The sequence below is a fragment of the Hakea prostrata genome, chromosome 8, assembly GCF_041222555.1.
Source record: "Hakea prostrata isolate BN-2017 chromosome 8, UWA_Hpros_2, whole genome shotgun sequence".
NCBI lineage: Eukaryota > Viridiplantae > Streptophyta > Magnoliopsida > Proteales > Proteaceae > Hakea > Hakea prostrata.
The window spans coordinates 4,366,504-4,392,564 of NC_142607.1; the positions used below are offsets into that span (position 1 = coordinate 4,366,504).

General features: G+C 38.5%; 2 protein-coding genes across 5 annotated transcripts; both read right to left on the reverse strand.

The window, feature by feature from the left end:
- Nucleotides 1-2,274: 2,274 nt before the first annotated feature.
- Nucleotides 2,275-15,691, reverse strand: LOC149006395 (DEAD/DEAH box RNA helicase family protein). Of its 2 annotated transcripts, XM_089166607.1 has the most exons (19): nt 14,279-15,691; nt 14,020-14,073; nt 13,654-13,766; nt 13,264-13,476; nt 13,084-13,162; nt 12,727-12,780; nt 12,538-12,612; nt 12,329-12,382; nt 11,063-11,107; nt 10,874-10,968; nt 10,586-10,715; nt 9,515-9,613; nt 9,133-9,188; nt 8,954-9,056; nt 4,602-4,730; nt 3,633-3,811; nt 3,126-3,150; nt 2,927-3,042; nt 2,275-2,627 (listed from the first exon to the last, which is right to left on the reverse strand). In XM_089166607.1, exons 1-19 carry the CDS (start codon nt 15,593-15,595, stop codon nt 2,540-2,542), a joined length of 3,024 nt encoding a protein of 1,007 aa, XP_089022733.1. In that variant the 5' UTR covers nt 15,596-15,691; the 3' UTR covers nt 2,275-2,539. The 2 variants fall into 2 exon arrangements, with proteins under 2 accessions (XP_089022733.1, XP_089022734.1); XM_089166608.1 differs by lacking the exons at nt 2,275-2,627; nt 2,927-3,042; nt 3,126-3,150 and having other exon boundaries at nt 3,705-3,811; nt 4,607-4,730.
- Nucleotides 15,692-19,957: 4,266 nt separating this feature from the next.
- LOC149006396 (RING/U-box superfamily protein) lies at nt 19,958-26,002 on the reverse strand. 3 transcript variants are annotated; one of them, XM_089166628.1, is made up of 6 exons: nt 25,808-26,002; nt 25,343-25,394; nt 25,135-25,244; nt 22,114-22,442; nt 21,799-21,857; nt 19,958-21,677 (listed from the first exon to the last, which is right to left on the reverse strand). In XM_089166628.1, the coding sequence occupies exons 4-6, from the start codon at nt 22,366-22,368 to the stop codon at nt 20,447-20,449; spliced, it is 1,545 nt and encodes a 514-aa protein (XP_089022754.1). In that variant the 5' UTR covers nt 22,369-22,442; nt 25,135-25,244; nt 25,343-25,394; nt 25,808-26,002; the 3' UTR covers nt 19,958-20,446. The 3 variants fall into 3 exon arrangements, with proteins under 3 accessions (XP_089022754.1, XP_089022755.1, XP_089022753.1); XM_089166629.1 differs by lacking the exons at nt 25,135-25,244; nt 25,343-25,394; nt 25,808-26,002 and adding an exon at nt 23,849-25,128; XM_089166627.1 differs by lacking the exons at nt 25,135-25,244; nt 25,343-25,394 and having other exon boundaries at nt 19,959-21,677.
- Nucleotides 26,003-26,061: the final 59 nt, after the last annotated feature.

The following is a 26,061-nucleotide window of genomic DNA, read 5'->3' on the forward strand; positions in this document are numbered from 1 at the left end:
CCCGTAGGAGAGATGGTCTACACTCTTCTCTTACCTGTTTCTTTTTAGAATTTTTTTAATTTTTTTGGGTAAGAGTTTCCTTTTAAAATATGCTCCACCTCCATTGGTCCAATCGTCATTTTGAGATATTTTTTAAAAATTCTTTTTAGCAATATTGTGAACAATATGTACAAGTGGATGCAATCTAGATCTCCTCCGCCCAACCTACCCATCTAAACTTCGTTCTACACACATGAGTGTGGATCCTATACTCTCTTGACAAACCTTATGAATGTGGATTCCACTACCTCATGTTAGCATGGTACTAAATATGATGATCTTTAGTTGTTTTGGAAGGTGGCGACCCAAAAAGTAGACTTGAAAAGACATGTGCAATAAAATAGCCTCAAGATATTTTGGCAATTTCTTGTGATATTTTTTAGTATATTTTCTACTCATATTTTCTTTATTTTCTAGAGTTTTTTTTTCTCTCATGTTTCTCGTATTATTGCTCTATTTTGCTTCAAACTTCGACATTGATATAATGTGCTTAAAGAATAAAAAATTATAAGAACCCGATAAACTAAGAATAGTTATTCAAATCTCTCTACAAGATAACAATCCCTATATTTATATATATGAAATCCTAAAAATATTAATAATTAAAACAACTCAAAACTGAAATTTTAAATCTAATTAAGTAACTAAAAGTGGCCTGAAAACTCACTAAACGATAGAATTTGGCTCTCAAATAGACGTTGCTGAGTTTTCAAGCCGTTTATTTTGATATATGTGGGTCTTGTGACTCCTCTTAGATCAAAAGTTACAACTATCTGAAGATTTACTATAAAATCGAGCATGTGTCAATCGAGAACATCAGTTCTAGTGATGCCATAGGGCAAAATGACATTCTCATTGTGTTTGCTAGCCTCAAATTAGGCTAAACACAAAATTTCAATCCAAAATGACATAAAATACTCCCCCCACCCACCCTAAAACTTGGGAGGTGGGGGCGAAATCGAAACCCGGTCAAATATGGACGATATCAAACCTTACAGAGGTGATGGAAGATATTATTATGTTGTTGGAGGGCTTTGGGTAGTATCATGTTTTTCATAAAGTTAAGAGACCGACCAATGTGCAAATTGGCTTGCAGGCTTGATGTTAGCAGTTGGAGAACTAATTTTGAATGTCGAGTTTCTCCCCTCGAGCTTCCCGATTTAGTTTGAAAGGAAAATTTTGGTTGTTATTTCTTGAGAGTGTGATCCTTCTGTAACTTTTTTCTCTAAATTATTATAATATTAAGCTCGCCTTTGGTAAAAAAATAATAATAATAATAAGAGATAATTAATTTCAAAAAATGTAAAAATAAGATTATAATTTAGTAATATTGCATTTAGCATTTACCGAAAAAATTAGATATACTGCAGCGGCATTTACCCCTTTTTCCTGCTGAGAACTCTTTTTTTTTTTTTTTTTTCGGTAGTAGCTGAGAATTCTTCAAGTTGAAGCAAATTTTTTCTTGGTAAAGGTTATTTGAAATGATGTGGCAGCTGCAATCTTTGAATATATAAAAAAGGTCTGAAAAAAATACCAATCATATTTATTTTTTGGTAAACATACCAATCATATTTCACTTTAATGCAATATCGATCAACCCACCCATAATTTTCCATGTACCTACTATTCTTAAAGTATTTGATTGTCATGTAACTTTTTTTTTTATTGTCATTTAACTGACTTCAATAGGGATGAACCGTGGTTTAAAGTATTTGGGTTTGGATTCTTGATTCGGTAAACCTTCTTTGACCTATTCCAATTCTGGCAGATCTTTATCGACAGTTCATACTAAGAAACCATAAAATCACTAAATTTTCAGATCTGAAGCTGATTCCAGGTTCGTAAGACCAATTCCAACATGTTTTGATCCCCAATTCTATGCATTGAAATGCTGTGCCAAACTCAGCGAAGGACTCCCCCATCCACAATATCACAACATTGTGTGTCTTGCCATATGGTTAGACCAACTTACCAAAGCAAGGTTCACTGTTTGTACAGAGCATGATTCTGATTGTCTTGACATAAAAAACATCGGTTCCATTGTTCCCAGACTTTGAAAATCTTTTTAAACTTTTTCCTGCAATATTAAAAGCTGTAAAGCCTTGTTAGTAGAATACATCATAGACCATGAACCATGAGAGAAAACATTTAAAACATGCAACCACATGCCTAGGCATGAAAGCTGTCATTGATATTACTCTTGCGTGATGATCTCGAGAACCAAAAGATGGGTGGCTGAAGTGGCCTGAATCGTCCATCCTAAACATGCATGTACAAACATTTATCTAATGAAGCCATCAATCTGAAGGAACCGGAACATTTTATTGGAATGCATTGGTTTACAAGGCTAAATGCTACTCGTCACAATTAATCTTTGGAAGGAACTATATTTCATGTTACAACACTAATCTTAGTGGACATATATACCCAAAAAAAATAATAATAATAATCTTAGTGAACATAAATTTTGCTGTAAGGGGAGACAAACTATGTAATCCAGTTATGATACTTCCTTTCTGGCAGATTTCATAAGTCCTGTCATTGCCGCTTGCATTACAACTGGGAAGTCGATCTGTGAATACCTTCCCCTGTCATCCATGAGTAAAATAATTAGCTTAGGAGAAAAACCTGTCAGTATACCTGTTTGGCCAAACCAATGCTTTGATAAGCATATGGCATAACCTTTCAATCTTAAAACAAATACTCTTAACTGAAATATTCCTGCACCAGCCAGCATGATATTTGGTGGCTTGATTCATTGACCGTAAGAGAGAAAATTTTTGGTGGTTCTGTTTAGAAGTTCAGCGGTCTTATCTTGCCTCCCACAGTTCCCTATACTTAACTGAAACTATTCTCAATAAAATAGATGGATTTTTTTTATATATACCAGAAATGAGTCTTGGACCAAGTTGTAGAAGGGTAAGCTGGGCTTCCAATGCCATGCATTATCCTAGCGACTGCTCTTGGAGTAAATTTAACATGTGAATTACTCTGCAAAAAGACCTGTTACACAGAAACCCAGCAAAATTCAGCTCCACAAGCAATGCAAAGGCCCAATATATAAAGCTACACATTTTAAAACTCACCTTTATATCTGCCTGCAAAAATGGGCTGCATACGCCAATGAAAGTCACAATCAGTACAAAAGGAAAGTCGCAACTGTAAGATTCAGAAATACAGATATACCCAACAAACTCCGACTACTTCCACTGAACAAAGAATCCATGTATGGGTGACATTCCATCCTTGATCATCAGAACAATGTCCTGATCAAAGTCAGATTGGTTTTGAACCGCAAAACTGAAGTCTGATCTTAAAATCAAACTACATGTGAAACTGATTGGACTTTCATAAGATAAGAAGGGCCTTTCTTGAATAGCAATTTTTCTTCCTTTTTGGAGGGAATGACTGGCTCAGGTTTCAAACAAATTACAGTGTATGACAACCTAGAAACAAGGTGGGCAAGTTGGATTGTAGGTATTTCCAAGCCCACCTATTAACATTCGGTTAAATTTTGCACCCTCAGATTTCAGAATCCCCCTCTCTTTCACTTATTTTCATTAAAAAAAAAAAATTAAGCATTTATTTCCAACCTGCTATGATCCATCTTAGTAGGGAATTCACAACAAGGGACGCTCTCGTCCGTGGTGAAATAATCCAAAATTTTCTTCTGGAGGCATTGACTATGCTGGCGACCAGAGCAACCAACTGTTTCTCTACATGCTTTTGCAGCAAAGTTTGCAGCATTAAACATTGCATCGAATTTCCGCACCTGTTTCAGAGGCAGACAGGAAATCATTTATAAATCCAGTAAACAGATGAAGTCCCAAAATGACGGAAAAAACAACATCGGAAAGATCAAAAACAGAGTAATAGTTTCTGTGTAACGACCAATCAATAGGTGCCACTGCTGTCTTAGGGTACATTTGCAAAGAATACAAATTTATTGCAGGAGGGGTGTTGGGGAAGTCAGCTCTAATTTTTGAGAACTTAATCATTTGAGTTTTGATTAATATTAGCATATAAAGAAATGACAGACTCCTGTTTTCTTAAATTTTCAGCATTTAGCATTTTGCAGCTTTTGTGGAGAGACTATAGATAGGCCCATTTCCCGGGAAACAGCTTTATGACAGAGGCTAATGCTCAGCTCTCATTCAACCATAACCACCAAGTGGCTTCTTAAAGTTGCATGAAAATTACACAAAATAAAAAATGCAGGCCCCGCAAAAATTGAAATTCGTATTACCCCAGCCACCAAGAAGTGGCTATTGAAAAGTAGAGCTAAAATCACTTTGTAATATTTTTGAAAAGCAAATTCGTGATTCTCAGGAATACAAACTTCACTTTCAGTAGATCTACCTCAATTCATTTTGTACATACTATTTTTGATTGATATGTTTGAAATCGCTTCAGACAAGAGGAAAAATATTGATTTTGTCTTACAAAAGCAGATTCAATGCCAGGATCACTGAAACATACCTATTGTTATTAACATTGTTTTTCTCTATTAAGATTTATAGTCAATGTAGCAGTTTCACAAAAAGAAAATGAGGATAGATTACCTTACAATTTTCAACCTCAGATAACCATCTAGTGACATCTGTAGCAAGGGAACAAAAATCTTCTGGCCTTCTCACAATTGTATAACAAAATCCTGGTTCTTTTGTCTCGTATGTTATTTCTCCCTTCAACTGATTTTGCACCACAAAGAAAATAAATATCAACTTCACACAAGTAATGAAAGGAATAGAGTATTAAATAACTCTTAACCACAGTAAGAAATTCAGACACACACATCAGCAAAAAAGAAATAAATGAACATTGTGCTCAAAATGAAATAAAGTAACCGCCACATTGTGCTCATGCCAACATCTCGTTTCCCCCAGTGATTGCAAAGCCGATGTTGTTGCAAATGTAAACTTTATCAGCAAGCAGTAACACCATGGCAGGATTGGAGTGGCGGTGAAAAAATATACTACACATAAAACAAGTACATCGAGAGACACCTCCATGTTTTCTGTTGGCAGAGACTATGTAGTGTTTCTGTTCTAGTCAGGGGAAGTTAGGTACCATGTTTTATTTGCTTCTTTTATGTTTTATTTTCTTCTTTCTTGTTTGCCTAATACGTCTTTTAGGACAATATATATTGAAAGAAGTGGAACCTCCAACATTAAGTCTATAACTCCAAGGGTATGCAAATACATTGATTCTCATTGTTCTTCTTCTTTTCGTTTTTATTATTATCCACACGCTGTCAGAGCAGGATCTCTAAGAACTGCTACAACCTTCCTAGTTTCTTGTCTCCTCTCTTCAGGGTTTTAATCATCATTGATTTATTCTCCAGAGTCCAGATCAAGGTTTGCGAGTTTCTTTAGTTTTTGTTTGAACAAGTTCAGCAATGCATGCTATATTATAGGACTGTTTTGAGACTAGTTCATGATTGGAGGTTGAGAACTAGGTCTCTTGCTCTGTGGTGATTGGTTTGTGTTTCTTGAAATGTCTGAACCATCGAAAATTGTCACTAATGAATTTGTGTCCCCATCATCCAACTGTCGTATTGAGAAATTAGGAGTCACAAACAAAAAAATGAAAGAAGATTGTTTTTTTTTTTTTTTTTGGGACAAATAAATAATTATATAAAAACACAGGCCAAACAAGGAATACAAAGAGAATCAGACCGGGGGGGGGGGGGGAGGGCAGCAGCCAGTCAAGAGGGTGACTGGAAAGGGGAGTTTAGACTCCAGGAACTAACAATCAACCTATTCCTTGGAGAGTCATAAACTAAGGGGGGGGGGGGGGGAGTAATCAGTCTAGAAGAAACATCAAAATAGATGGCATTCCAAATCATGACTCGAGATCGGGATTTGGAAATCCATCTTCTCATGTTGCACTCCCACTATAGATGGTGAATAGTGGCGGCAAAGATAAGTTTACCCACTTGGTCGCAAATCGAGGAGCCAAGAAGGTTCTCAGGATCAAATTCCAATCTCGAGCAAAACCAAAAAAATATCTCTATCTAGGCCAAATAGAAGCAAGGGCTAAGCTCTAGATGGACCGGGAGAAGGGACAGGAGAAGAAAAGGTGGTCTAGGTATTCATTTTCATTCCAGCAAAGGATATAGTTGGGGTTAGCAGGGATGTGGTGACTGATGAGGAAGGATTATGTTAGGAAGGCCAAGTTAAGAGCCTGCCAAAGGGTGAGGGAGTGGCGAGGGATATGGTCTTTGAACCAAACAAGAGGGGCCCATGGGACAGGGGGAATGTGGACCTGAGGAGGTTCCAGGCAAAGGCGGTTGTGAAAGTTTTGGTATGGGAGGGGGTCCAAAATGTGTGGTTAGAAGCAGAGGGTGATAGGAGGGGAGGGAAGGAATTCCAAACGTGTGTGAGACTAGGATGGGGAGAGGGGGACCAAAAACCATTAACAATAAAGGAGGAGATGGGGATAGCCTTAGGGATACGGGATCCATAGACAACCCAGGGACCAAAAACAGAGAACAATATACCCATCCGATGCCAGGGATCTAGCCAGAAGGAAATGGAGGAGCCGGAGGAGATTTTAATAGAGATTGCAGAAAGGGCACAGGGGCGGAGGGAGAGAAGCTTTCTCCAAATCCAGGAAGAGGAGGAAAGGGTTGGGACAATCCAGATGGAGTCTGACTTGAGCAAATAGGAGTAGACCCAGGAGATCCAAATGGAGTCATGCTTAGAGGCAATTTAAGGCAGGCCAAGTTAACATCATTGATTCGACGGATTTCAAGGCCTCCTTCAGGGCTTAGGGCGGCGGCGGCATCCCAACTAATAGGATAAAGAAACCAAGAGGTTTCTTGACCCTTCCAAAGAAGAGCAAAAAAGAGGGATTCCATGGTATAGATGATAGATTTGGGGAGAGGGAAGATGCCACACCAATAGAGATAGGAAGATTAGAGAACGGACCGGATGAGCACCACTCTACCAACAAAAGAGAGAAGTTTACATTTCCATAGTTGGAGCTTTTTTCGAATGTGGCCTAGGATAGAGGAGCAGTGGTGACGGGTGAGCCTACTAGAAAGAGGCGAAGGCCTAGGTAGGTAACAAGGAAAGAGCCTAGATTAAAACCAGAGAGTTGGAGAAGGGAGGAACAAACAGAGTCGGAGATACCTGAGAGGAAGATTGCAAATTTCTCGAGATTGACTTTGAGACCAGACAGGGCTTTGAAGAAGGAGAGAGAGGAGAGAATGGAGGAAATAGAAGTGTGGTCAGCTTTAGAAAAGATCATGAGATCATCAGCAAAAGCAAGATGGGTGAGCTTGAGAGATTTACATTTAGGGATGGGGGAAATGAGAAGCTTATCAGTTTTGGATTGGAGGAGACGAGACAGAACTTCTATGGAAGAAGATTGTTATGTTGGCATTAATGGATCATGACCAATAGGCATGGAATGAGAACTTGGTTGACACCTAATAAAACCACTGAGGAACTTCAATTTCACAACAAACCAAAACAAGATTTGAATGGAGCTAAAAAAGGTCACATTTTTCGACCGAACACTACAGTTACAACACATTTCAACCATAATTTGTAAGTTTTAACCCAAAAACCTATACAAGTGTCACCAATCTTAAACGAAATTTAGGGAAATCCGGTTGGAAACCAAGACAAACACTATTTAAGTGTCACTTATCCCCACAGGCATTTGTGCCCAATATCTTTTAAGTAAATGTTTTGTTATTTGCATTTCGTTTACTTGAGATATCATTCATAAATAAGCAAATTTAAATCCAATAAAAATTGTTAAAGTTCAAATTCATAAAAGATCAAACTTAAGTTTAAAAACAAAAATTATATTTTTAACAATAGGTTCAACTTTCAACTATCTAATGCTGCTATTTCTTCTTCTCTCTTCTACTATTGTTTACAAGATCAAAACTGAAAGCACCCTGAGAAATACACAAATACTCTGTACCTCAACTTATAAAACACAAAAAATTTGATTCTTTGAGGAACAGTAATGTGATCCACAATCCAGTGTTTAAATCAAGGAAAAGACATACAGAATAGATCTTCTCTCTACTACACTAACATCATCAAAGGGCTATAATGTAATCCAATCATGTATAAATACCTTTCACTAAACTTCAATGATCACTTCAAAGATTGAACATCTATGCCTCTCATATGGATATTCTTTTTAGCATTTATAAACTGATTGACTGTTGTTCATGTACGCATATCCAGGTAAGTGAGTCAAGAGAATCCATCCAACAGGCATTTAATATTCCTCATAATCAACCTTTACTATATTCATTGAACTTAGTGATCCTGGTTATCTAGTGTGTGAAAATATGCATAATTCACCAGTCATGTCTCACAAAATATGATTGTAGTTTCAGCTAGAAAAACATGCTGTCTGGGATACATCCTTGATTTATTTACAAGGCCATTCAATTGTTTTTTTCTTCGATAGATCAGCAAGCTTCATCATCCCCTTGCCTAGCTTGCTCTAAGCATTCTATCCTCAACAATTCATTTTCATTGTTATGCTTGATCTTATACAGCTAGCCTCAACAGATTATTCTCACAGCAAACTACTAAGAATAAACCCTCAACAGCTTATTCTTATAGATGTTCTGACGATTTAGAATCACATTCAAATTTTGTAGGAGATCTGAATCACCTGAGTCCAGAGACATACTATTCTATTTTGACAAACATTTTTCACTTCTTTTTTTTTTTTTTTTTTTTTTTTTTTTGGGGGGGGGGGCGCTGAGGTTACCATTTTTAAACTAATTTCCACCATGAATTTCTTTGCTGACCATATGTTCATGTGGATGTGGTAGTGTTCAACAAATCCTCAATATGACTAGTAAAAATTGAATACTTTGAATAAAGAAATACAGTTAACAATTAAGATGTCATAGTCATTAAATTGTCCATACCTTCAAGTTTTGCAACCAATTTGATACGCCAATGGCAGTAATGCCAATGCTATTTGCCAGACTAGGTATATCAAAAGTATAGCTCCCTTGTTTTATTACGGACCTAAAAATGATTCAATCAGCAAAGAGCTCCTCAAGCATTTAAATGTTTATCGAAGTATATCTAATATAGAACTCACTTTTTGAGAATTGTGGCAACTAAAATATCCTTTCCAGCAAGCATCTCTGGGGGAGTCTGCAGCATTGAATTTCTAAAAGACTTAGTTCATCAATATAAAAGCACCCAGACAAGGAAAAGTATGGACCAGACTCATTATCAAAAAAGGTTTAGCAAATATTAAACTGCATTAAATCGCAAAATAACAGGAAATAGAACCTACAATAACTACTGAGAAAGCTAGATTTTCTGAGTTAGAAAAAAAGCAGATTAACATTATCACTGTCCTACAATTTATGGCCTTATATTTTACTCAAGAAACTTATTAAACCTCCTAAAACCCGAGGAAGCCAATTATTATGACGCCTTATAATAAAATTCACGAAAAGAAATTTTCCACCTACCTTATGAAAATACAAAGTGCAAGCTACATTCAGCTCGGGAAGTAGATGTATGTGCTGCACTTCCCCGACTTCCAGATATGTTAGAACTGTGAGTATAACCTGCAAGTATTTATACAACATAATTTTTTTAAGAGCAAATGCATGCCAAACTAAAAGAAGCATGTAATACACATGCTTAAAAGGTAGTATTTCTACCAACTTCAACTAATATTGAAAGGGTAAATTCGCAATAGCTATGCATAAAGCTTAAGTACTGGTTTGTTACAAAAGCAGATTCCCTGACACCTGGAAAAATATCATTTTGCCACTATCAGAAACAAATAGCAAGCATGTACACATTTTGGAGAATAGATGAATAAGAAGCAAGCCCAAGTCACTCGGGTATAACACTAAGACAGAACTATCTGGTTGAACAATCTTGTCAGAAGTGTTTATTAGTCAAGTGCCAGTATCCTACTCAGTAACACTTGGTGTCTACCTTCAGATCAACCAACATAAACTCCACAGTTGGTGTTCTACCTTCAGATCAACCAACATAAATCCACAGTTGGTGTTCTACCTTCAGATCAACCAACATAGACTCCACAGTTGGAAATAAAAATATGCATTTGTTAATCACCAAGGAGAAAAGCATGCCAGGACCAATGATTGTTTTGTGTCTTCCTTCATCTTCTCTACTCCAATATTTACACTTTTGAGGCATTCAAACAATAAAAGCCTAGCTTCTCCAATCCACGTCAAACATACGGTCACATACTCGGTTCAATATATTAGCAACTTATCACTCATGATTATTGCTATTGCTTCTATCAATAATTTCATAACTATGCGATTGGTTTTCTGTCAACCATTCATTATTAGATTATATCACTCAAGCAGGCCCAAAAAAAACATTCAGAATTCACAAGCTCATATCCGTCCAAGAAAAAACAGAAAACAAAAGAAAGTTTGCACAAGCACATTTCTACCTCTATACGCTTGCTGGTTCCATTAAAAAAATAATAATAATCAGATTCAAAAGCTTACCAATGCATTGACATGTTAATTTAAGAATGTAGTAAAAGAAAAGACCTCTTCTTTCACATCAAGTTTGCGAGATGCTGTTTCTTTGACTAAATAGCATATTTTCCCATTTGGATTCAGGTCATCGCCGAATATCTGACACAGAAGGTTGTTTACAGCATACTCATCTACACCATCACTGGCAGCAGATTACAGTAAGCAGATTGTAAAATTTCTTGTGCAAATGAATTTCAAATGGAGCATGGGATACTAGTGTAGAGAATATCACACAGAAAGACAAGGGACACATAAAATAAATAAGTAAATAAAAAAAAGAATCTGGTGAAGAATTAGCACCTGTATAGAAGACTACGAAGCCTGAAATAAGTTGACTCATCAAAAAGAAGATGACAGTAAGACAACCTCCCATCTCGTCCAGCACGCCCTGTCTCCTGCATAATTATATAATTCAGTTTTTGCTACCACTGATCCACAGCTTCTAAGGCATAATTTTTTTTTCCTACATCCACTATAAACAAAAATCACCTGAACATATTCTTCCAAGCTTTCTGGCAAGCTGTAATGAATAACCTGTATTTAAAACCACAATTGAGGGTAGCAGAGTTACCTTGCTGCAGAGATAATGTTTTTTTTGGGTGAATAAATAATATATTAAAGACAAAGAGCGATAAAAAAGGAAATACAAAGGAACCACACAAGGGTGGAGCAAGAAGATCAAGGGGAGGAGATGAGAGAGCAGCTGAGACCCCAGAAACTAACAATGATCCTATTTCTGGGGATATCGGCCACAGGGGGATGGGGAAGGGAGAGGAGCCTCAAAGAAACATCAAAGAAGATGGCTTTCCAAATCATGTCAAAAGAACGGGATTTGGTAGTCCATCTTCTAAGATTGCGCTCCCACCAAATGTGATGTATAACGACACTAAAAACAAGCTTGCCAAGGCGATCGCAAATAGAGTGGCCGGAAAAGGTTCTCGATATCCAGGACCAATCACGAACAAACCCTTGCGAGTGTCTCGAGCGGGGCCAAATGGAAGCGAGGGCTCTATCCCAAATGGGCCGGGAGAAGGGGCAGGAGAAAAAAAGGTGGTCAATGTCCTCAGAACCATTCCAGCAAAGGGCACAACTAGGGTTGGCAGGGATATGGCGGCTAATAAGGAAGGATTGGGTAGGAAGAGCAAGGTTGAGAGCTCTCCAGAGGGTAAGGGAGTGGCGGGGGTTATGACCTTTGAACCAAACCAGATGGGACCAAGGAACAAGGGGATGAGGGGAGCGAAGGAGGTTCCATGCAGAAGAAGTAGTAAAGGATTTCGAAGGTGAAGGGGACCAAATGGTGGTATCACATGGATGGTTGAGGATAGGGGGGAGCGCATTCCAGAGTTACTTGTTTAGACATATTTCAGCTTATACAACATTGGAAAATGGAGTCAGGATTATTTACTGCCTTAATGTTTCTGGGTGGATGTAACTAGTAGGCATCAAATTTTCACATGTTCAGGTGACCCATGACATTGGAGGGGGTCCAGATACAAGGTGTCCAAGGCATCTGAAAATTGATGCCCTGACTAGGGATGGCATGCAAAAATCTCCCAATAAACAGATCTCATGAGGTCACCTCCATTGGATCTGCTGAACAATTTGGAGGTGTGGAGATTTGTTTGTCCAGTCTCTTCACCACATTTACTGGTAACCAGTGATCATGATCCACTTCACTAACATCAGATTTTAGTTATCAATTAATATGAAATAAACAATGCAAAACTTGGAGCCAGAAGCATAATTTGTTCATACAGCTCCAACATCACTCTTGTTAAGCCCCATGCCAAATGCCACAGTTGCCACAACCTGTTACACATAAAAGAGCAATGTAATTGCTTACATAAGGCAAGGCAACATCTCATTAACTTGGAAAGCAACCTGAACAATTCATACACATCAAATTAACAATATACACAACCAACAGTACTAAGTTACAGCAGTCCACAAAATACTATTCTCACCACTCTTATTTTGCCAGAACAAAACAGCTCCTGAGTACGGCTTCTAACCTTCGCTGGGATACCGCTGTGATAGCTCTATAAGGTAATGAGTGACCATCCATAGTGTTACTTCTCAACACGCAAATGCTAGGCATATAAGAAAATGGATATCAGAAATTTTATATGCAGCTTTAAAAATAAAATACTGACCTTCGCAGGAATGTTGTTATCAGAAAGGTATTTGCAAAGTAAATCGGTTTCAAACTGCAAAAAGAATATACCAAGAGACGTAAGAAGCACATTTTGGAGTGATTGGATGAGGCAAATAATTAAATTGATTTTTGAATCCTACATGAGCGACAAATGTATCGATGATAAAAATGTCACCACTTTTTCGGAAAACATCTCACAAAATTTAAAATTAAAAGTTGTTTTCTGACTTTTTGTATTTTATTTCAGTAAAATATTTTCACCTTTCTTCGTACTTATGCAAACCTGCAAAATATATAAGTTGAAACTAATGGAAACCTAGAGAACATAAATTCATGGGTAATAATGCAGGCATACCTGAAATTTACAGTAAATAATGATGCTCTGAACTTCTGCCAGAGGAGAAGACTTCATCAACATCAACAAATCTTTTGATCTACAAAATTATATTAAATAATACACATTGTCAGCTGAACTGGTCATGAATTTTAATATTAGAATAGCTTACCAAAACCTGATGAAAAGAAATACACTTGCCTATTAGCACTCAATGTTACAGACAGCTGTAAGTTTTCCCTTATATGAGATGTCTGAATGAGATTTGTTGCAGGAATCTCCAAGGAAGACACTACCATATGCAAAGTTTTGATTGTTGCTGTAGCAGTCATTGCAAGAATGCAGTTGACATTAAGCTTGGCTCGAAGGAATGATGCCTTGAGCCTCAAATAGGAAGGCCGGAAATTATGGGACCTGTTAAAAGTTCCAATTTTGAAATGGGCAGAGAAAATTTCTTCCAAAAGAAAGAAACAAGAAAAGGGGGGAAAGAAGGAAAATGTTGACGTGGGGGGGGGGGGGGGGGGCTACTAGTTTCAGTACTCATGCAATATTTACCAATCAAGTATACAGGGGGAAGAGTTAACAGTTTACCACTCAGAAACACAGTGTGCTTCATCAATCACTACAAGTGATACAGGTGGAGTAGCCTCAAACATGGACAGGAACTCTGCATTTAGAAACCTCTCAGGCGAGATGAAAAGAACCTGATAAATGAAATAATAAAGTTGCACCAGCAGATCAGCATTTTAACATAGATGCAAAAGGTTGAAAACAATCTCAAAAAAAACCAAATTGGATGTTGTTTTTGTTTTGAAAATCATTTCTTTTCCAATAATTTCATACGGGTTTCAATATTATCTATAATATGGTTTGGGAATCCATCATCACATTTTCTATTCTTAATTTGATACCCAAGTGTATGGCATATCTGTCATCTTGATTGTTTCCTTAGACAACCTTAATCGCTCCTTCTCGAATCTGCTGAAGTGTTAAAGAAGCCTCTTCACTTGTCTGAAAGAAAGATGTATCAGAACAAATTAGGACAACTATACAGAATGTGTAAGAAGTACGTATCAGAACAAATTAGATCACCTTTATAGAACAAGCGAACAACAAAGTTCAAAATGTATGTATGGGAACAAACTAGAACACCTATTTAGAACAAGTAAAAAACAAGGGTAAGCAATAGAGATGGAAACATGGAAACATCAACCACCTGATTACTACATAGAAGAGCACCGCAAATCATTGGTGGAAGCTGCCTTAGTTGATCAACCATCAAAGCCACCAGCGGACTCACAACCAGAGTTATTCCAGGTAAAATCAACGCAGGCAACTGATAACACAATGACTTTCCGGAACCAGTTGGGAGAACCAGCATCACCGACTGACCTGCAAGCACCTGTTTGATAGCCTCCAACTGTCCCTCACGAAACGACTCATATCCATGCGTCAGTTTCAAGAGCGTCATTAAGTTCTTCTCAGACGGTTCATCGCGAGCACTCAAGACAGCTTGCTGGATCGATTCATGACTAAATTTTGAATCTCTGCTCTGGTCCATCTGCTGTGTGATGTCCGAGACTAAACCATTTTCATCATAAACATTGGCGTCAGCTTCACCTTCTGGTTTTGGTTTTCTTCTACTTTTCCTGTAAGATTCCCTGAAACCAGATGAAGAAGAATTCCGTTTCTTTGCCCACTTATTTTTAAACTTGCTGCGTCCATAGCCATTGATGTTTAGCCTAACGAAATTTCCTTCACCCGTCGATTTTGTCCTCTTTGCAGGCCGCGGATCTGCACTTTGACGTATCAAGTTAGGTAGCTTCCCCATTTTGTAAGGATTACTGACTTGACCAGCTCTGCTACTCGTCCCTACAGAACCAGCGAAAGTTAGCTCAGTCACCACAGAATCACTACCGCCGGTGGACTGAGGCTGCGGTACTGACGGAGAATGAAGCATCTTATTTTCCTCAGACAATTCTGCAGCTCTGCTACTGGTCCCTAGAGAAACAGAACCAGCGAAAGTCCGCTCACCTTCCACAGAATCACTACCGCCGGTGGACTTAGGCAGTGGTTTTGACGGAGAATGGAGCACCGTATCTTCCTCATTTGGTTCTGCAGTGACGAATGGCCGCCGGATTTTCGAGAAGGAGGCGAATTTGGAGGGTAAACAACCTTGCAGAAGATTTTCCACAGAAGAATGCGTCGAGACCCCATGGCTTCGATTATGGAATTTAACGAATGAACCAGGAAGGACGGAGAAATCAGCGGATGATAGAGGATGTATCGGTAGATCTTCCTCAGAATCTTTAGTTTTGACCTCGATTTTGGATTTTAGAGGTTTTTTCTTCGAAACGAGCTTTGATTTTGATGTGGTGTTTGATCGGGAAGAAGCCGTGACTTCAACCCTAATTTTTTTGGAAGACAAAAGGATAGGAGGAGGAGGAGGAGGAGGAGGAGATTGTGGTGGTGTTGGATCTCTGGGCGGAGTTGCAGATACGTGAGAACCTTCAGAGTCTGAATCGGTTTCCATGGAGGATCTGATATTGATTCCGTTGGGAAGTAGAAGATAGACTTGCTTCCAAGGAACGGCTGAGACCTGAAGGAGAAGAAAGTTCGAATTCTCCCGCCAAAATGTCGTTAACGTTTTTTTATTCTAACCTAGCGGGGAATTGCATACGCACTCATCAGTTTTTCATTATTTGCATGAATTTCCCCTGGTATCTAAATAATTAACAAATAAACCCATCCTCTATAATTTATTATTTATTTTTAAATGGTTTTAATAGAAAGAAGAAAGAAAAAAAATTAGCAAGAGCGAATGAGAGATTCAGGGAAAGTAACAATAAACCAAGAATGAAAAGAAACTGAAACAGAAACACAACCTCGCGGCAGAGGAGCAGAGAAAGAATGAAAACTTGTTGTGGAGGAAACCGTCAAATCTTAACTCTGTCTTTCTAATGGATGAAATATTTGTATTTGAAGAAATGGATGAGATGAGGCTAGATATTAATGAAGCCAATGATGGGAAGAACACTGTGTGTTCTGACTTAAATATAGCTAAGACAACTGAAACCAAAGCTAGTGATTCTGAAAAATTCAATAGTCTACTTTCGGCTACAACAATCGAGTCAACTAGCACTGAATTTTTTAATATTGGGAACGTTTCTGAAGTGCTTGATCGTGATGGAGGAATCACATACTGTTCTAATTGTGGGAGCAAGGTTTGTGTTATTGAGCCTATAGAAGGGAATGATAGTCTTTGTGCTGATTGCAGTAAGAAAAGTGGATCTTTGACTCCAGCTACTTGGGAACACACTGTGGATTACAATCACAGCAATACATTTAACTCAGAATTAACCTCAGTATATCCTTTCTTGCAATAAAGCGCGAAGCAGAACTGACTGTAGTGCCAGAGGTCAATACTAGAAATGAAATCAAGCTTGTACAATGTGATGAGATTGTTGAGGAAGACCACAGATGCAGCATTAAGGAAACTGAGAGTTGTTTCCATGACAGTTCCCCTGCACAACTGATAGTAGATGGAGAGAAGCAGCAATTTGTTCAGCAAACTGTTGGTTCCATTCAATCCAAAAGTATGACAATGTGGATATAGAGTTCAAGCATTCTAATAGCCATCCAAGCTTAAAGGTTGATGTTCCTGTAGGAGCTGGTATTTCTGTATTGCTGACAAGGTCAAGTAGTAGCAAGTGGCCTATTATTCAAGGGACGGTTCTTTCTGCTACAAATATACCTTATGACCATCCATCTTATGCAAGGGACAGCATGAAAAGCTCCAGTGGACTTGGCAGTGTATCAATATCATCGTCTGTTGATTGGACCACTTCCAGACCATCAGAGATTCTGTTTCAAAGCCAGTTAAGTGACAGGAAACTTGACTTGGATAATTTCAGGCATGATTCGAGCACAAAATTTCTAAGAGCTGGATCCTCTTCCTCTGGAATCTCAAGTCCTGCATATCGAAGCTCGTTGCCCTCCAAGAGCATGAATGAAGAAAACTTTGAAGCTTCTATTGGAAGTACGGACCATGAGACTCTAGTGAAAACACTATTAGTTAGTGACAAGAGAGACACATTTTATTTTTCGGAAATGAAAAGTCAGGAGAATCTGATGCCTCTTATGTCAAAGCCACTATCGTAGAAGCAGATCAACTTGAATGCTCTAAGAGTTGCAGGGTGGTGGATGCTTCAGGGTTCTAATTAGCAAGCCATATCCATTTTATATAGCTGGAGAATGCTTCAGTAGCAGCAGTTCCAAATGATGACGACTGTTCTTCATTAGAAATTGTTGGGACTTCCCAAATAGTGCAAGCAGTACTTCAGATATACAAACACCAGCTATGGACCCAGAGCCCTCTTCAATAGAAGAAAATGCCACTGTGAACTGTGACTCTGCAATTGAAATTGTTTAGACCCCTCCTGATGAACCTGCAAGAGTTATTCTAGAGAATGATGATGCCAGTGTACCTTGTTCACAAGTTGAAACTGCAACCACACTAAAGTCGTGTAGCACCATTGATAAATCGTCAGAACCATCAGTTCCAGCAACATTAAGGATGCAGAAATTCCTAATCCAGAAACTTGCTTCTTGGATCATGCCTATGCTGGTATGAATTATCTTGTTCAAAAATTTGTGTCCATTTATTGTTTGCATTTTAGTTTCTTGTGTTGATTTGAACTGTTTTGTGTTTTTTTCAGAAATTTGGAGCCATGTTTTAATATATATGTTGTGGCTGCCTGACTCAATAAGTAGATCCATTTGATGGTTGTAGCAGCAGATTAACTTACAACCAGTAGGATTCATAATCAATCTTATGGTATCTAATGCAATAACTTGTACTGTCATGAAGCTTAAAGAGTCCAACTAGGAGTTAGTAACATATAGACCTTAGGCGCACGTTAAAACAGGAAGCATATAGACCATAGTCACATGATAAAATTACTTAAGATATACACATCTTCTAGTTATTACTTACATGGTTGCAGGATCATGTTATAGTTAGGTTCAGAGACTGCTTGAGTTATTAGTACTGAAGACTCTTCACAAAGTAGACAAATGAATTTACCCTGTAAAGAGCATAAACATGTATCATCAGGTAGGGCACTCAGTACCACAACAAATTTTTAAGTTTACCTCAGCGAGTATGTCCCAGCCCCAGCTAGCAATAGTACCAATGGATTTCAGATTCATACAAGTATACTATTTAATACTAACATTGATAGGCCTTGAGAATTCTGTTATTTATAAACCCAGAGAACAGCATAAATAATGTAGAATGATATATACTTACTGTCTGGCACTCAACACTATTTGCCTGTCATGCAATTTCAACAATGGCAAGGAATGAATAAATCTTCAGCAGAGGATCAAAGTGCAGTAGGAAAGCAATGCATTTGTGACATTGCTACATCATCCATTTAGAGTGGTGGCCCAAACTGACCGTAAATTTTTTGGGTAAGTCTGGCTGTAACTGTTTTGTTTGATTTGATGGTCTGTCAATGACTTTTTCCTTATTTCAAGTGCTAATTTTTATTTCATTGTTATTTGTCGTTTTTTTATGTATTGTACATGAAAAGCAAGTTTAGTTAGACTTAGTTAATAGAGCAAGAAACCAAACTGTATGATTGTGGTAGTGTCTTCCATCTGTGGCCATTGTATGATTGATCAAAATGCCATTATTCATTTAAAAAGTTGTTTTCCAAATTTTTGTATCCAGTTCAATTTTTTTTGCCCTGTACAGTTTTCTCTTGCTTTTAAGACATTTCCTAAAACTTTTCATGATGAACAAACAGAACCATCAAAAGCAACAAAAATAGAGGCTTATTTTGTATTGATCTTGTAAGCATTGTCAAGAAGTTTGCTCATTCTTCTATTTTTATTGGTGAAGCTATGAACCAAGTTGATTGGCCAAGTGGACACTTAGTTGGCATGAGACTGAGTTGAGTTGTGTTGTCTTTCTATTGGGAAGGATGTAGAGCAGGATAGATCAAAAAAAGTTCATTAACAACCGGTATTTACTTTCTGAAGTATACACAAGTCTTCCACAAAAAATCAAGAAGGATTGTTGGAGATATCTGCAGGGCTAACTGCAACCACCCACTAGGTATTCCCAATTGTTCCCAATTGATTTATGAATTTTTCAGTCCAACTAGAACTCCATAAATGATGGAGGAGCTCACTTCGTACATATTTCTTACTGACAGAACAGTGATTAGATCACCAGCTTGGTCTGCCTTTATTTGAACTGATATTTACTTTAAAAATTTTCTCAATTGTCAACACTGTGGATCCTTGCTGTTGAATCCCAGTTGGCTGGTGACTTAACCATGAGTGATGTCATCATTTTTGTTACTGAAAAATCTTCAGTACTTTGCCACTGCAAGACTTTTAGTTGGTTTGACATGTCCAAGATGAGTTTAATGAACTAATCTCTGCTCCTGCTATAAGTTCTACTTCACAGAAGGATCAAACATTACTGTGGAAGTCCAAGGTGCACAGAAAGGAATAAACCTGACATTGGAAGAAGCAACATATCAATACTCTTCTGCAGCTCTATCATTCATAATCTGGCCTACCAGGCGGCTACCATTGCGATGGAAATGGAGAGGTCAGCTAGCTAACCTTGAGGATTCCCAACCAACAGTGACTTTCTTTGGAAAAGTAAGTTCTGAAAGGAAGGATCAGAGTAGGACTAGAAGTAAACACACTCCGAAAAGAGTGATGTAACATTTTATGCATACATGGGAAACTTTGTTCAGGGCCACCTTGCAACTCTCCCAGCCCCTTCCCTCTTCTTTTTTCAGCCTACCCATTAGTGTCCAGTGGTCTCACTTCCAGATATTTTCCCGCTTTGCAGGGAAATTCATGAGTGCCTGTTTCAGTAGATTCTGATTATTTGTATTACGACACATGTGTTGGTGACGTAGTCTTTGTAAAGTTCTTGCCTTTGGGTGCAAGAGAGCCATTGGAAAGGTTTGTCATTGCTGTCTGGTCCCTCTGCTTTACCCGCAAAGTTGATGTTTTTCGGGTGATGTCAAGAGAACCGTTGGAGAGATTTGTGATTGCTGTCTGCTTCTTCTGCTGAGTTCTCTCACCGGCCATATTCACATGGAAGAAGAAAAGAATAACTTTATATCCACTATCAGTTTCTTTCTTACACGAATAGAACAATTCTCTAGTTTTAAAGCTAAGGTGAGGACGTCAGCTAAAGATGTTGCATGTTCTCTAGAAGTAACACTAGCAATTCTATGGTTTTCTGTGACAATTTATTGGAACACCAAAATTTTCAATTAAGAAAGATTGCTGAATCGTCAAACAATTAATTGAATACAACATTGTTTCAGCAGTAATATGAAAAACATTCTCAATCCTGGCTGCTTCCAAAGCCATCACGCCTTTCATTTTGCCATGCATAGCCCTGCCCCTCCCGTCCTGTATCACCAGAATTTGAGAACTTACCCCGCTTCATCTGTGATAAGTGAGGCGGGATCGGCATTGACGGTGGGATTGGCTGTGATGCCAACACCCCTTTCCCTTCTTTGTGATCCAAAGCACCACCACTATTCAGCGGTTCTAAACCCTTATTTCCACCAGGAGGCTGCAGAGGATTCAGATGCATAACCGGAAACCGTCCATAATCACCTTGAAAGAATGTGGCTCTACCTTGCGAATCTGTTGAGTTGGTGAAACCTTCGGGTATTCCTTGACTCCCAGTTGGCTCAAATGGTACACCTGCAGGCCCCATATTCCAAGGACGGGAATAATTGTCAGGGAAGCCACCACCTCCTGGAGTTGGTGGATAACCCAACAATGACCCCTGTTCCTGGCCACCTTCTGATGCTAAATCTGCTCGTGCTCCCTCATAATGTGGATTGTGGAAAGGCTGAGCCCCCTCAGGAGGAATAGGGTAGCCATATGGAGGGTGAGGAGGCATTCCCTGAGTCACATTAACTGGCACAACAAAATTAGGTGGTTGATGTGAATGCATATGTGGGTATTCTGGAAAGCTGGTTTCGGACATGACTCCTTGCTGCTGCTTGTCTGGAAACTGATCTGCATCTCTCCGATAATATGGGCCTGGTTGTGAGTCAAAACTCTGCTGGGGATGGAACCGCCCATAGGGCACAGTACCATCAAAGGACTGGATCGGCGGGTTGTTATCAAGCTGTACGTCTGGTGGTTGGCTTTGCTGTCGAGCGTAAAATGGTGGTGGCTTTGGATGTATAACTGGCTTGGTAGGTGGCGGTGGTTCTCTGGGTGGGTGACGAGCACGTTTGTCCTCAGACTCATGGGGCTGAGAATTTGAGTTGGGTGAAAAAACAGGCCTCTGTAGGGAACGGGCAGTGGATGAATCTGCAGGTGTAGCCTGTCTGACATGAGTATCTGCCGAGTGCTGCCTCACCATATTGAAAGCATCGGATTCATTAACATCTTCTTTTTCTGTATTGGGTTGAAGAAGGTCAGCATGGCTCTCATGAATATGAGATTCAAACTCAGATCTCTTTAGGAAGGATTTCAGACAGTGTGGGGCTGCACAAATGAAGATGCCTTCCATCATTTTAATAGTTTGAATTTTCTGAATCCTTTCATCACAACTGCAAGAGAAACAACAGTTATAATGACTACAAACTCTAAACGGGAAACTAATCTCCCCCCAGAACCCTCAAGACACAAAGAACTGATGAGCGTGTAATAAGAATACAAGGATTTGCTTACAGATAGCAGCTGGAATCACTCCTGGCACAGTCCAGACAGAAGGCATGTTCACAAGGAGACTGAAAACCATAAAACCGGTGATTAGCAAAGCCAATGAATTTTACTTACAAAAAATAAGGGTGGGTTAAGATACATGTTTATAAAGCAAAAAGAAACATAAAGCCAGAAATGCCCCAGAGGACCACACATAATGAATAGACAAAACCAATTTTTTACCAGCAACACAGAAAACTATATTCATTTAATTGATCAATTAAAAGGTAACTACAACTGATAATGAAGAAATCGAGAGAGTGAGATAGGACTGCTAGTTACCAAGCGGCCATAGATTGCAATGGGAAAATCACAACGGACGCAAAAATGGACTCGTTCACCGAGCTGTCGACGAGACCTGCGGCCAACAGTTTTGACAAGGGAAGCAGCACTAACATTGCCAAGGCTTTTGGCAACAGGAAGATCAGCAAGGACAAGGTGGTCAGGACATGCAACAGTCACACTGTCTGCTGGCAAAGGCTTTGCTCCTCCCCCACTTTCAATAGATGAACCCTTGCTAAGGCGGATCTGAAGCATCTTCAGTCTGCAGCCTCTGTTGTTCCCTTTCTTAACTTGATAATAAACTTGGCTTCAAACCCACAAATGGATACCTAAAGGGGGGAAACATAAATTTATGAATAAAACCATAGGATTATGCCAATTTTACATCTAGAAGGTAAGCAGTGGAAATAAATAACAAGACAAATAAAATCAAATTGTTTTGTGTTCTTTTTCTTCTTCCCCCCCCCCCTGTGGGTGGGGGTGGGGGAGAAGGATGGGGTGAGGGAGAATATTATGATGAGAATGAAAATTCACTTTTGTTGGCAAATTTGTCTAATAAAATAAAATCAGACAGCTGCAGTGTGTTCAGAAAGAGGAGGGAAAAAAGGGGGGCTGGAGATGGAGAAGGATAATATTAAGAAGAGAACAAAGAATAATCAGTTGCATTTTGTCCAATCATCTAAAAATACTACACTGAAAGTTTTGTGGTAAATAAATTTACTCTTAGCAATCACAGCTTGTAACTGACAATCAAGTGACACAGCTACATGAGAATTTAAGGAGATGGTTAAATAGCCCCAAAAATTGAAAAAGTGCATTTTCAAAGTCATACTGAGACGTCATACAGGGTTTAGCAACACAAATTCATTATGTAATAGATAATAACGAAGCTCAATTCAATGATACACCAGATTGATACAAGAAAACATTTAATGATAAGGAATCTCAGTGAGCTATCAACAGCAAATAAAGAGGATGAGCCTATCTTCAGGGATTCTCAGGGCACATAATCAAGACTTAGGATTCAAGGGGAAGACCATTAAAAACAGAACACGAAGATGTAAGTTGTATTAACTAGAATGCAAAGGTAATGTTGATTTAACCTATAGAGTTTTTCAGGAAGGGTCCAAAAATATGAAGTAGCCTTGGACTAATGGGTTGAACCAAGGACCAATGCCAAGATCTGAATCAAAACTGAGCCAAGCATGCTGTTTTTGAACAAGGGGCTGTGGGGATGATGTGACATATGAAGTGGTCTAATGGCTTTGTGACTTTAAGGCTCACTTGCTAAAGTGGGAGGAAGAACTAATATAAGTTTGGAAGGGTTTGGGTAAGTTCTATTTTTTAAGAGGTGGTTGGCTAAATTAGGGAAGATTTGTCATAATAGGACAAAACTTAAGGGGGAAGTAAGTAATAATATAGGGATATGACCCTCCAAGTTTGGTTGGGTTTGATAGCTAAATTAGAAGTTACGAGGGTTGTTATTTTTAGGGTTTTAGGGAGTACAAAAATTCAAGAAAAAACTGTATTTCAAAATGGATGGTTGTAATGGGGTCAAATTAAGACTTAAGGTCACTAGGGTTGGGGGGATGATGTGTCTGAAGTTTGGGATAGATCTGATGGTTAGATGGCTATAAAACCTGACCTTGAAATTTGGGTGTCTTGAGAAATCCGAAACATCAAGAAAATAAAAACAAAAGGTGATAAAAAGGGGTACAGGATAGGTTCTCCTTACCTAGCAGTGTAGATGAAGTATAACTTGTGTAAAGTGATTCCACAGTAAAAAATAGAAGTTAAAGTTTCAATTCTAATAATTGTAGCTCCTTCTATGGATTCTGAATCTAGCCAGCAGCAGCTTCTTCATTCTGAAAACTAAAGAATTGTTATGTGCATATTATGAGGACATAAACCTAAAGAATTGTTATGTGCATATTATGAGGAAACAAAATCCTAGATTGAATATCTGAATCTGTAGGAGCAGCAACCTCTCGGGGCATTAGGCGCATTTGACTAGAAACGGGTAGTAGTCAACAGCAGCTTGCAAGCAGACTTGTTTTCTAGAACTGAAATTGAATAACTCTCATGAAACTAACAGCCTAATTTGACATTTAATAGGGAAAGTAAGGACAAACAGACAAGATGAGAACTCACCTTGGCAGTTCTTGGACGTGTAATATAAACAACAAGAGTTAAATAACAGCAAAACAAGATCAGAATATGGTGACAATCCTAAAGGAGGAATCTATCCCATGAGACCATAACTACAAGAAACAACTGTTACTTCTTACAACCAACATTAAAATAGACACCAAAATCTCATTAGCATCACAATTGAAGATCAAAACATGGAAAAACAAACAACTCCGTGTCTGTTCTCCACCAACCTAATTTGTAGACAGTAACAATCAGCCCAAAGGGTAAATGGATTCATTTATCATACAACTTTTCAATAGTAGATAGATGATTTGAAGCTTTAACCCGCACATATAACTATAAGATGTTGTAATAATGGCTATTTGGTTATGGATTTAAAGTTAATCTCATTGGGAAACATGGCTGATAGCCTAATACAAGTGGGTTTGGCTCCTCTCCAAGGAGAATATCTCCCAGAGAGTGCCCAGTGAAGCCTGAGGAGATGCCCATCTGAAGGCTAAAGATAAAACAACTAACTTTACCCCCATTAAAACCCACCAAACCCATAAGAATTGCAAACCCAATTTGAAATCTACCTTGTGTCTTCCTCTTTGCAAAACCTGCAAGAGTGGAGAACACCCTAACTATTTAAAATTCCATCTTCCCCTTTTCTCTGTTAAGTTTTCATCTTCATCAAAACCTGCAAGATTTGAAGATGAAGACCCAATATTTTCTGTTTGGCAATAAGAGCAAACAATGATTGGAGATTTCATGTTTATTTAATCTTTCGTCTCTGCTTTTTCCCTCAATTTCAATGGAAATATATAGAGAGAGAAATCTGAATTTCCGAATAAAAACAGGGCTATAAAAGATAGATGAGCAGAAAACCCTAATTGCAAGTTGGAATCGCAACTCGTCGGCTTCCCAACCAACACGCCTCCCGTGACAGTCCAACTTGCTACTTAAAAAGCCAAGCTGATCCGGACTATAAGGTTAACCTGAAATTAAAGCTGATCAACATTAACGTTTTGTTAAAGCAATTGAATCTTTCTGTTTTTTCTTTTTTCATTCCCCCATTTCGATCCAAACGGTTTACCTCTCAGATGTGCGAATAGCAATGGAGAAGATGAAGACGAAGCTTGAAGAACCTGCAAAAGATTTGGAAAGGTAGAGAAACTTGGAAACGAAATCGAGTTTGGGGAGATTCTGGGATTTCACCCTGTCGTAAGTTTCAAGTTGGGTTACAAACAGACGTCTTATCTTAGCATACAGATGGGCATTTTACACGTGGCATTTCCTCAAGCTTCAATGGGCACTCTCTGGAGAGGAGCCAAACCCTACACAAGCAGAGGCTTCTGCTTGTTCTCTGTTTCTATTGTTCCCGAAAACGAAATTGAACGTTTTCAGGAATTAGGATTCAATTGGTTAAAATAAAAATAGGTATATAGAATAATTCCTATAAGGAGAATAAGCCACAGATAAATTTGGGGGAAGACGAAAACAAGAAGAATTATTGAACATAGAATAGTCATGATGAGAAAAACCGATTTATTTCACTAACCTTAACGGCCCATATTCTGACTACAATGAGAAGAGATGAACCGCTGCAAACTAGTGTTTCCGATGAATTGGGTCACCGGAGATAGAGACGACGAAGAGTAATCCCTTTCGCAACGGCGGCGCCAGGGTTCAAAGCTTCGGTTGAGAAGAAGAGGAAACCCCAATTTCGACTGTCCTCTTCCTTCTGGTTTCTAGGTTTTTCCGTTTCATAGGAGAATCATAAAAGATGACAAATTTACCATTTTAACCTTACTT

Excerpts from the sequence above, each read along its gene's own strand:
- LOC149006396 (XM_089166628.1), bottom strand. The coding sequence starts at position 22,368 with ATGCTTCAGATCCGCCTTAGCAAGGGTTCATCTATTGAAAGTGGGGGA. Across the intron at positions 21,858-22,113 it reads TTGCAATCTATGGCCGCTTG|TCTCCTTGTGAACATGCCTT; the intron begins GTAACTAGCAGT and ends TATGGTTTTCAG. Across the intron at positions 21,678-21,798 it reads AGTGATTCCAGCTGCTATCT|TTGTGATGAAAGGATTCAGA; the intron begins GTAAGCAAATCC and ends TTTCTCTTGCAG.
- LOC149006395 (XM_089166607.1), bottom strand. The coding sequence starts at position 15,595 with ATGGAAACCGATTCAGACTCTGAAGGTTCTCACGTATCTGCAACTCCG. Across the intron at positions 14,074-14,278 it reads CTCTTCTATGTAGTAATCAG|ACAAGTGAAGAGGCTTCTTT; the intron begins GTGGTTGATGTT and ends TCTTTCTTTCAG. Across the intron at positions 13,477-13,653 it reads GCACACTGTGTTTCTGAGTG|GTCCCATAATTTCCGGCCTT; the intron begins GTAAACTGTTAA and ends AACTTTTAACAG.